Source organism: Euprymna scolopes, chromosome 14, assembly GCF_053919585.1.
Source record: "Euprymna scolopes isolate OS-2025 chromosome 14, ASM5391958v1, whole genome shotgun sequence".
Classification (NCBI taxonomy): Eukaryota; Metazoa; Mollusca; class Cephalopoda; order Sepiida; family Sepiolidae; genus Euprymna; species Euprymna scolopes.
The window spans coordinates 7,130,103-7,142,719 of record NC_136495.1 but is presented as its reverse complement, the minus strand read 5'-3'; the positions used below and the strand labels follow the sequence as shown (position 1 = coordinate 7,142,719).

General features: G+C 35.2%; 1 protein-coding gene across 1 annotated transcript in view; it reads left to right on the top strand.

Annotated features, from left to right (window-relative positions):
- The window catches only part of LOC145292860 (WD repeat-containing protein 76-like), a 70,447-nt gene extending 60,331 nt beyond the window's left edge, over positions 1-10,116 (top strand). Inside the window, exons 13-14 of the mRNA XM_080138964.1 lie at positions 5,045-5,147; positions 9,257-10,116. Coding sequence (XP_079995090.1) covers positions 5,045-5,147; positions 9,257-9,421 — 268 coding nt within the window. The 3' untranslated portion in view covers positions 9,422-10,116. The remainder of the gene's footprint in view (positions 1-5,044; positions 5,148-9,256) is intronic.
- Positions 10,117-12,617: the final 2,501 nt, after the last annotated feature.

Below are 12,617 nucleotides of genomic sequence, written 5' to 3'. Positions count from 1 at the left end.
AGGGAAGAAACTATTAGAGTAGAAGGCTTTCTAATATCTGGGGATTTCTACTGTGTAGGGGGTGGGATTTTGCTGCCTGTCAGGTTTATCGAGGTATTTACGTCGAAGGGGTACAAAGGCTTGTACTTCGTCAGAGCACCCACCATTATAAATACTTGTAAAACAGGCAGAGGGATGCACATTTTGTCAATGGGACAGAGGTTGAAGCCTAGCTGACAGTCTAGGACTTATGAGGTTGGAAACTGTCTTTTGAACCCTGTCCAGCTCAAAATGTGACGACAATACATCATCCATGGGCAAATGGTGGCCTTGTAGAGGTACAGGATACTCTCAGGTGTAAGTAACTTTCTAGCATCGTAGAGAGAGCCCACTTTCTTTGCAACAGCTGATGCAATTCTCTATCTATATAAGAGCCAGATACGTCTAAGGATGGAGTACTGTTGCCACATATGGGCAGGAGCTGCTAGAAAAGACTTGTCCTGCCTTGATAGGGTTCAAAATAGACTTCGTGGCCTGGTGGGAGATGTCCTTTTCTCTTCGCTGCAACCTCTGTCTCACAGAAGAGATGTTGCGAGTTTGTCTCTGCTTTATCGTTATTTTCATGGAAAGTGTTCAACTGAGCTTCAATCTATGGTCCCCCCTCGCCAAACTTTCACAAGAAACACTAGACTAGCTGAAAACATTATCAATAATTCCCCCAACTCTTTATCTGTGCCTAAACCTAAAAATAGATTCCATGAACAAAGCTTCTTTCTTAGAACTGCACGCCTGTGGAATTGTCTTCCATTTTCCTGCTTTCCAGCTTTCTATAATATGGTTGTCTTCAAGTCCAACGTGAACAAATTTCTGATGAGCCGTTCCACTTAAGTTAACAAATTTACCGAACTTCCATTACTATCGATTACTATATTGTCCTTTTGACTACTCTACACTCTTTAACCCTTATCCTTGAGTGGCCTATCGGCCTTGATAAGTGGTGACGTTTATGTAAAAAAACAAAAAAAAAACAGCCCTGGCAATACTCTACATGTATCTGTTCCAACTCATGTTCCCTGTGAACGTTAAGCCGAGGAGTTTGAATGAGCTACTTTCAGATAATGTATCATTAGCCATAGCTATTAGTAATTGAGAAGGTTTCTTGTAATTATTGAAGGAAAGAAGCTTCGTTTTGGCAGCATTGAATGTGGCCATCCATTTTTGTCCCCATTCTACTACAGTAAAACTGATAGAAATTCTTACAGTTACATTTTTCTTCTTCCATTGTTGCAGTATATGTTGCATGAGAGAGTATGACCACAAAGATTTGGACGATTCTACTTATAACTATGTATAACCCATTCGTTTGCTGGTGGGGTGTTACTTGATTGGTGTGAGGACGTTTCTAGCTCCACTGTGAACAAACGATATTCAACCGTTATGCATTGATTATAATGATCGTTTGCCAGGGAGAGTTATTTGATTTGTCATGCAAACAACATCAGCCTCACCGGTGTGATCAAGTGGTATTCAAAAATGACAGGACATACCTCAATGGTGTGAACTTCTACTTGACCACTATCCAGCTCAGACCATTGTCTCCTGGGGTTATTCTGACTGCTATGTATGCTTTGGTGGTGACAAATGACACGCAACACAGATTTGTAGAAAAAAGAACTTAACTACTTTATTTTACAATATTATACGTAAAAATAAAATTACAAATGATTTCTTTTATCCAAGCTAGGTTACCTTAGCTAATTTGTTGTGCAGGAGAAAGCGGTGACCCCCCCCCTCCTTATCTCCCAACGGAGATACCAAAATATGTGTGTTTACTGCATGCTTGTCAGTCAAGAAAGAGAGAGAGAGTTCTGTAAAAATGGGATTATTAGAAATCTATTGCCTAATCCTTATCCAACAGGCCTCATCACCCAGCAAAAATATCTGTGTTACTACACTGACACCTAAACAAATAGTGCTACCCATAAATGATAAGGGATGAACCAATCAGATGCCAGAACAGCTTTATAAAATAGACTGAATCTCCTTGAATTATTCAGTGATAACTTTTTTTTTCTCAAAATGAAAATAATACTACATTTCTGCTGATTGTGACCAAATTAATTCTTTGACTCGATTTATGCCGGCATTTATTTTTCGCTTGGGAAAACTACATTTTAGCCATTTTTTTTTTTTTAAGGCCAAACGACTTTAAAGACTAAATTCACAAAATTTAGCCGAAATGTCAATGTTTCCAAAATGTTCAATATTGATTTTTTTGATTATCTGGTAGATTAGTAACCTTTCAGTAATAATTTGCTGAAAAAAAAAATGAAGAAAAGACGGAAATAAATAAAATTTCAAAGGGGCTTACTTTTTCTATTTATTTATCCTCATCTTCATAATTGTTGTTGGCCACTTCATCCTCTTCATCGCCCGTATCGAAGTGGATAGAGGCGTTGAATCTCTACAGTTCCAGGTGAGAATTGTCTAAAGATAGTGGTTTCAATCCTATCAAAAGCAGGCCAAAACTATGGAAGGCAGTAATTACTGGGGATGCAATTAGGAGATTCGGCATTCCTCACCTGAAGGCCAAAGAATAAATTGGCCAAAACGTGGTGAAACAATAACTATGAAGATGAGGGTAACTGTCCACAAATAAATATATATATTTTTTTTTTTTAATTTTTTTTTATACATAGGCATCCCCACTTATCAAGGCCAAGAGGCCACTCGAGGATAAGGGTTAAAGAGTGTACAGTAGTCAATTGGACAATATAGTAATCATTAGTAATGGAAAGTCGGTAAATTTGTTAATTTATATGGAACAGCTCATCAAAAACTTGTTTACGTTAGACTTGAAGACAACTATATTGTAGTCAGCTGGAAAGCAGGAAAACAGAAAACAATTCCATAGGCGTGCAGTTCTAAGAAAGAAGCTTTGTTCATGGAATCTTTGTTTAGGTTTAGGAACAGATAAAGAGTTGGGGAAATTATTGATAGTGTTTTCTGCTAGACGAGTGTTTCTTATAAAAGTTTGGCGAGGGGGGGCATAGATTAGAGCTCAGTCAAGCACTTGCCATGAAAATAACGATAAAGAAAACTCGCAGCATCTTTTCTGTGAGAAAGAGGTTGCAGGGAACAGAAAAGGACATCCCCTACGAAGTCTATAAATTGCTCATCTCAAAGGATTCCAAGAAATAATATAGAATACATTTTTCTATTTCAAAAATGGCTTTTACACTCACAATCAGTAAAAATAATTGTGATTGTCAATTTAAATAAACTAGCAAATATCTGCTTCCTTCAGTCGGATATTTTATTAGGCTGTGTAAATTTTTATAATTGTGAAAGAACTATGTATAATATGTAGTTAAAACAAGATTGTGTTTGACTATTTAATAGTTTCCAACGCTATTGATAATGTTTACCCATTCATTTATTGCTTATATCTGAATTCATGTTTTGAAACATGATGTAAACAATAAATCTATGACATCATAGCAAAGCAAATGACATGTAAACAATAAATCTATGACATCATAGCAAAGCAAATGACATGTAAACAATAAATCTATGACATCATAGCAAAGCAAATGACATGTAAACAATAAATCTATGACATCATAGCAAAGCAAATGACATGTAAACAATAAATCTATGACATCATAGCAAAGCAAATGACATGTAAACAATAAATCTATGACATCATAGCAAAGCAAATGACATGTAAACAATAAATCGGACATCATAGCAAAGCAAAAATTATCTTGTTAAGGTGATGTTCTAAGCTCTATTCATAAAAACGTCCAAATATGTCAGACTGAAGCTCTCAAGGTTTTGATTCCTGGTTATAAATATTTCTGATATTCATAAACGACCTCCCTAATAATATTGTCTCCAAGATGGGTATACTTGCTGATGATACAATGCTCTATAACATGCACGAGGGAAGAATGGATGTACATTAATATAAGTCAATGGCAGAATTGTTAGAAAATGAACTTCAGACCATAGTGGAATAGCGCCGCAAATGGATGGTAACATTTAATGCTAGTAAAACTAAGCTGCTCTCTTTTAACAATTGCAAGAAGCCTCTCCAACCACTGATATCCATGACAAATAACACTCTATCTGAGAGTTCTTCCTTCAAACTCTTCGACAATATTCACAGGAGATATGAACTGGAATAAATGCATTGAGGATATTGCAAAGGCTGCTGCAAAGAAGGTGGGTTCCTTCTATTGGGACAAAAGACTACTCACACCTGAGAGTATCCTGTACCTCTGCAAGGCCACCATTTGCTCATGCATGGAGTATTGTTGCCACGTCTGGACTGGTGCATCTACCACTAGCCTCTTCCTCTTGGATAGGGTCCAAAAAAGAGTCTCTAATAGGTCACTTGTTCCTCCTCGACGTGCATATCCGACAAACCTGCTTAGTAACAAAATCTCACCCCTTCACTGTTGAGGTCCCTAAATGCCAGAAAGCTTTCTAGTTTCTTCCCTCAAACAGCTAGACTTTGGAATTCCCTTTCTGCTACTTTGTTTCCTGACTGTACTGATATGCAGAAGTTTAAATTTAACGTAAACCAACACCTTGTTAATCTTTCCTAGGCATGGTCCCAAATAGTAGCCCTTATGTCCAAGTGGCAATATGCCTTGTTTGGAGTGAACGTGAGTAAAGAAAAAAAAAAACAGCATCTTTATTTGTTTAGAATTGCTTATTTACTATTAAAGCAATATTCTTTATTGCCAGACAACTTTTACAACGTATTTATTACTTTAAAAAAATTCTGATTGACAGACAGACAGACAGACAAAATCTCTATATATAAGATTCTGAATTTTATCGTGTGTTATGTTCTATTTGAATTTCTCTCAATTTATTGACAAATTAGAATGAAGGAATTGTATGATGCTAATTAATGTGTGATTGGATTAAAAACCTACTTTAATTTTTCCAGTGATGACACGATTGAAATGATTGAAATATTGATTTATTCATTTATCTTTACTTGAATTTCTGTTTTTCTTTCCTTTTTTTTTTTTGTTTCTCTAATTTTTAGCCATGATACTCAGTGTGGACGTTGGCTGACCAAATTCAGAGCGACCTGGCACCCAAGCCGAGAAGATTTATTTGTTTGTGGCAGTATGGCTAGACCCAGACAAGTAAGTTTAAATGGTTCAGGTTTATAGTCAGGTAACATACTTCCTAACTTCTGGTGTGACTGTTATTAGAAGCAGTAACAAGACAAATTACTTCCTTCGCTTTTTTTCTCTCACATCTATATCTCCCCTGTGCATGTACCCGTTTTTTTTTTTTATTTGTATTACGTTTTTCCAATCGGTTTTTTTTATTTAATAGTCAATGAAAAGTTTTTGGTTTTATTTTCATTAAGAATTATTGAAATTAGTTTTATTTTTGATTAAGAATTATTGAAAAAAACTCTTTAAAAACTTAAAACTATTTTGGGAATATGAATTATATACATTTTTTTATGCTTTTTGAAATTTTGTTATTTTGATTTCAATAATTTTATTTTTATACTTTCATAAACATTTATTGTATGAATTCAAATAAAATTTATTTAATAATTTCATAAACATATTTCTTACAAAATTTCAAATAAAATAAAAACTTATTTTTAGATTTTATTAAAAGTGTAAATAAAGACTTATTTTTATCTGTATAATTTTGTTAATTTTTCTTATATTTTTCAATAACGTTCTTATCTTCTATTTTTTTTTCTCAATAAATCGCTTCACAATAGAAATACTGAAGAACAATGAAAATGAAGGAACTGATTTGCCTTGTCATCATTTCCAGTAGCAGACATGCCAGAAGTTAGGAATTACGTTAGCTGACTATAACCTCTTTCATTCTGTTCAAGTGTATGCAAAAAAAAAAACGTCTGAACTATTCAACATTTGACCTTTTTATTTTGATGAAAGGTTTGCAACAATTTAGGACAAATTATAACTTGTTTCTATTTCAGAAAGATTCTTTGGTTTTGTTGGCAGCTGATCGCTCCAAGATCAAGGTTAAATTGGCACAGATAATATTAGCTCTTGTAAGACCTATAAAAAAAAAAACTTGATTTTTTTTTTAATATTAGAAACCATTTTTATTTGAAAAGAGATTCATTAAAAAAATAACTTTTGCAATAAAATCGTAAAGAAATGGATATGGAGACCTGGTGATGCACATTCCAGATGGATTTTGATCTACATTCTTGTGTTCCATAAAAATGACCAGAATTGTAATTAAAACAAAAATAAAGAAATGTTTACATTCCAGGTCAGGAGTTATGAATTGCACAATGCAAAATAGAACAGAAGAATATAATATATTTCCAGGAATGTTGATTGATGTCTAACTTAATTGATGATAACAAAAACAACAGAAAACGGAAAACACAACGGCGTGTGTGTTTTTTTTTTTTTTTTGTTTTTTTTTCTTTAATTCAATTTTCACCCCAAACAAGGTACAGTGTCACTTTGAAGTAGTGAGCTACTGTTGAGGATATAAGATGCAGGAGTATTATGAAGGGAGATGAGTAGAAAGATGTCTGTTCATAATACACTTGAAATTCTGCATATCAGTACAGTTGGGAAAGCAGAATCCTGGAAGGGAGTTCCAAAGTCTAGCAGTTCTGGGAAGAAACTATTGGAGTAGAAAGCTCTCTTACATCTAGGGATCTCTACTGTGAAGGGGTGGGATTTAGCTGCTTGTCGGGTTTGTTTATGTCAAGGGGGTACAAGTGCTTGTAGTTTGTCAGAGCATTCACCGTTAAAGTACTTGTAGAACAGGTACTTGGGGGGGAGGGGGAGGAAAGAGAGAGAAAGTGTATATCGCCACTTATCAGCTGACACATGAAATGAGCGATAATCATATATGTCTTGAAACTGAGCGTTGTGCATTGTGTCCATATGTCTGCTATGCGCGAAACTCAGACTTATGTGTCTCCACATACTTTAGTTCTTAGGAATGTATTATTTACTTTAATGAATAGATATCATTTAGTATTAATGCAATATTTTCCATTTATATTCCAGTAATTAAGAAATTCTGTTTACCAAAATTCAAAATCAGGACATACAAACAAACAAACAGTAGACCCATCAGGCCTAGATAGTTTATCATTCAAATATTATTGGAATAAAAAATTACAAGTAAAAAATATTTCCATCAAACACAAATGCAGACCTCACAAGATTGTTTATATGAATAAATAAAAACGTTAGTATGAATACATTAAAAGTAAGATGTATTTTCATCTGTTGTATATGTGCATTTGTGACGTATTTGTGTTGTGGAAAGGTTTTATATATGTGTATACTGCACTACTAAATTTCAGTTATGCTATCCTAAATGGACCATATGTGTGTCTCTATGTACGTTGTGTTTATTGTGTAATGGAATGTTTTCCGTAGATCATTAATGTCTATTTTATGGCCCGTGACTCGTCTAGATGTTAGTGCGTCAGAACATATAAAATAACATATATACTGCCAACATACCTGTTTCTGTTGTTGGCTGCCTCTGTCTCTGCCTGGGCGATTCGTCAATCATCTTTGGGGGAACTGGAACCTGATGTAACAAAAATGGACCCAAGATGAATGATTATTTTTTATATATATATACTTTATTCACTCCCTGCCATTTCATCACAGCAGAACTGGAGTGAATCTTGGCTTGTGGTTTCTCTATGTGTCCATTCTGAGACCTCCCAGTCTCCCTCATGGAGAGACTTTCTTAACCCATCTTGTTCATTTGATGTTTCTAATCTAACTCAATGATGATTGCACAAACTGGAACACGTGACATGTCACTTCCAGTCTCTGTTTTTTTGTATCTTCCAGTGCAAACTTGACTGGTCACAGTTTGACATGTCAAAACATGACTTCAAATCTGTCATCCACTCATCACTAAATAGATAGATAATTATATAGACAGATAGCTAGATGGATAGACAGGTAGATAAATATATAGATCGATAGATAGATAATTAGATTAACAGGTTTGCCCGGCCACTCCCTGACACATCAAATGCAGATTTTGCAAGATTATTAATATGAATAAATTTAAAGATTGGTATGAATACATTAAAAGTAAAATTATGTTTTTTTTTTTTAATTATATGTGGACACTATATATTCATAGATTTTTTTTTTTTTTTACATTTCTTTAAAATATCAAGTCGGAAAAAACATTTTTATGGCTCCTTTGCATTTTGGCTTTGGCTTAGATAAAAGTTCTATACAAATTAGAAAATGGTAGGCAGTCTATAATTTAGAAAGGTTGGGTAGGATCTAACCAAATTTTTTATTCTTTGTTTATCCCCACTCCATGTAAAATGAAATAACTGCATAAATATTATTTTCAATAAAATTTTTTGAATGATTTGTGAAATTCAAGTAGGATTGATGGTTCTCGGTCAAGTGACAAAGGATGGCCAAATGTAACGTTACGTGATGTTACACTTTACTTTAGTAATTCATAAAATAAAACTGGGAATAAAAATCTGGGTCTGCGTTTTTCCCTTTAATAAAATCATTTGTTATAGTTACTCTCCTGTCTCGACACCACTTAAAAGGTCTCACTGCCACATGTCCATCTAGCCTGGTAGGTTTCTCTTTCTTCTGACTGCATGTTGGTCACAGTTAGCCCATTCTTACCTTCACTTTACATGTCCATCTCCTTCAGTGCTGTAGGTCCTGGATATGACCTTAAACTCTATCCGATAGTGAGGCCCCAGCTTGCGGGCTTTAGGGAGTGTGAAGCCACCCTTTAATTGCCATTGTTCCCAGGTTCACTCTAACCCAGAGTGGTAGTACTTGTTAGGGTCCCAACTATGGGTTGAATAGAAAATGACTTGAAAAAAAATTTATTTTATTTAAAAATTTTTTCTTAAAAAAAATAAATATTTTATTAAAAAATTTTCCTTCAAAATCTTTGGATTCGGCATTAAATAACCTGAAAAGGGTTGATATGTCATAAAACAACGAACCAACCTTTGGTGGCAACTTTGTTTCTCCGACCACGTGGTGTCCTTTTTTTTTTCCTTTTTTTCTTCTCTTGCAAACACACTTCCTAATTTGCATATGACTTTTTTCTCCAGCTGCTGCTTTTATTCTCACAAGCCAGCTATCTTACGGCTTCTGCTGATATTTTCCCATGCGCAGTGTTACAGACACTCATTTCCCTACCCTTTCGGATTGCTTTGAATTTGTATAAAATATTTAAAATGTAAATTTTTTGTTTTCTGTTTCTTCAGATTGAATTATTCAGCAATGAAGGCCAAAGGGTGTGCATTTTCAGAGACATTGATCTGATCTCGTCGGTCCAATCCCTGAACGCAATCCATCCATCATTGAACGTTTTAGTTGGTGCAAATGCAAGTGGAAAACTCCATGTTTTTATGGAAGGAAATAAAAAATAAGCCAAAAAACAAGTAGTTTAAACTAAACTTTATTTTTCTCATTTTGAGTGTTATTTTTGCAATATGTCGGTTGATGTAACCTTAGAGATTTCAGTCACAAGTTACACTTTCTTGAAGTTGAAGATTCAGTCATTGGATGAGACTGAAAATATAATCACGAATTACTTAGGATTATTATTATTACCCGGTCATGGCTGACAGAAGAAGAACAGGTTACCCTGATGGATTAAATAAAATGCCCTGTTCAAAATTCTGTGCAGATTTCTGAGTTTGACAAGATAAACCTGAAGAAGGTTACATTGACTGACCAAAAATGTGAAAATGACACTCAGTAGTTCGAAGAAGTGAAATAATATGAATAACCAATCCTCATTCTGAAAATTTAGAAATTAGTTATTACAAAAAAAACACAAAAAACTCCCTCATCTGACCAATGGGAAATCAGTATTTTAGACTTGTATCAACGGTTTTACTCACAACTCATCTTTCTTCATTCTCTTCTGGTCACAAGATCATCTGAACATCATTCAAATAATTCCATAACCACAAATAAATTTTAATTCTAGATTTGATTTTTTTTTATTTTACTCCTGCACAAACAATATGTATGGTTACCTTGCATCAAAGTAAAATTTCATTGTATTTTGTTAAAATTTGTAAAGCAATTAATAAAAATTGGTTAAATTTGTTAAAAAGTGTTTTACTTTATTTTAACATTTATTTTGCAAACATGCACAAGGTTGCATGTGCTACTATGAATGTCCCCTCGACCACCATCCAAGAGTGTTAGGAAGTGATTCAGAAAGAAGAGGAAAAACGTGTAAAGTTTTTTTTTTTTTAATGGCCATGACAAGTTAGAAATGATTGACCAAGGCATGCAAAAAAAAGTCAGAAATTTTTTTATTTATCCACTCAAACAAGGTACAGTTATTTGGAACCAGATCTACAGGGACGCTATGTAGGGAGTTGAGCAGCGAGATATCTGTTCACATTACATTTAAATTTCAGCATGTTAGCACAGTTGAGGAAGCAGGAAACCAGGAATATATTCCAAAGTTTAGCATTCTAAAGGAAGAAACTATTAGAGTAGAAGGCTTTTAATGGTATCTAGGGACTTCTGCAATAGTCAGAAACGATTCATCAAGACAATTTTAAATGTATGGAGTGGCCAAGGGGGTGAGTCATTTTGTGCTTATTTGTCTCTCTGAGACAAAAGACCATATACGGGATTTCTGATTTTTAGTCATTAAATTTGGGAATCGATTTTAGAGATAGTTTTCAGTTAAAGGCGGCTTGGAGGTCTGATAGAAATTGGAGCATTGAATGTTTAGTTGTAATAATAAATTTAAGTAATGTATAGTAAACGAGTAATGTATTTAAAAATAAATATAAGAAGAATTATGATATATTTATGCTCAGCTAAATAGTAGTCTGATTGTGGTATTTAGACTTTTTAAACTCGTATAAAAACTAGCCTGGTTGCCTGGGTGTTTTGTGCAAATAAAAAAAAAAGTGGTAGTAGACAGGCAGGCTTGAACCCGTATCGAAAGTGAAGTAGGTTTAAATTAAGGCTAGTCAATTGAAAAGAGATGACGTTAAAAAAAAAGCGACCCCCCCCCTGTAGAAAATTGCCTAGTTGAGGGTGAAGGAATTAATGTTCTTAGCCAATTTTTCGATATTTGTCATCTGAAGGGTCGCACTTCAAAACGATACTGATCTCGTGAAAATCCATTACCTCTGTTGAAAGTTTTAGGCAGACATAATAACTACCTACAAGCTTTTCACTGGTCTGGTAGCCGACGATATATATGACCACCTACCTTGAAAAAGAGCAGACAGGGTGCAGAAGAAAATACCTCAGTACCAAAGACCAGCTATTGATCAGCAAGACCATCTTAGAAGACTGTAGGAAGAGGCAAAGAAACCTGAGCATGGCATGGATTGATTACCAGAAGGCATTTGACAGCGTGCAACACTCATGGTTACTTCAGTGCCTTGAGTTATACAAGATCCACCCAATAATTAGACAAGCACTGGTGGCTCACCTTCAGATGTGGAAAACCACAATGTCCTTAAGTTACAATGTAGGAAATACCATCATCCCTGAAGTAAAAATCAAGAGGGGAATATTCCAAGATGACAGCTTATCTCCCTTACTCTTCTTTATGGCAATAGACCCACTCAGGAAGCTCCTGAATAACAATCCGAGCGCCTACAATTTGAGTCAGAGACACCATCGAGATCCAAGAAAGAGAGTAAACCATCTGCTCTTCATGGATGATCTTAAGTTGTATGCCAGCTCTGACACGGATCTGCACAAGCTTCTGTAGGTAGTACACACCTTCACCAATGACATCGGAATGAAGTTTGGCCTGGATAAATATGCCAAGTGTACACTCAGAGCTGGAAAGAAGACCCACACAGAAAATATGCAGTTTAATGAAGACTTTGGCATCAGGGATCTAGAAGAGCACGAGCCTTATAAGTATGTTGACATTGAGGAAAATGACAACATACAATATGCCAAGATGAGGGACAAGATAGGCAAAGAGTATGTATGCCGTGTGAGGAAGATCTGCAAAAAACAGCTTATAAGTAAAAATAAAATTACTGCCATCAACCAGCTTGCCATGCCAGTAATAACATGTAGTTTTGGTATCATTGACTGGCCACAAAAAGTACATCAACTGGCTAGATGTCAAGACATGGAAGCTACTAACGCTTCATAAAATAATATATAGAAATCAGTGTCTACCAAGACTATTTGCCCAGGGGAGAAGGAGAACTAGGACTCTCAGAGATCAACCACCAACATAGGGCAACAATAGTGAACACAGGCCAGTATCTGATAAGCTCCCAGAACCACACCCTCTCAATAGTATATGAACATGAAGAGACAAGAGCCAGCAGAACAACGTCAGTCACCCAGTATGCCAAGCATTTTGGTCAGGGCTTTCTCACAGATGAGGCTGAAACGCTAAACAAACATGCCACAGAAATAGCAAGGCAGAGTCGGCAGAAATATACAGAGACCTTCCAAAAGAGAAACATTAAAGAGAGCGAACAACATCAGCGTGCAAAGTATTTTCTAGGGGAACTCTCCCAGGAATACATAGACAAAGAAGGTTCCTTGGACTGGCTCAAAAGGGGATCCCTCCACCACAATCAGGAAAGGGTTATAATGGCTGCTCAAGAC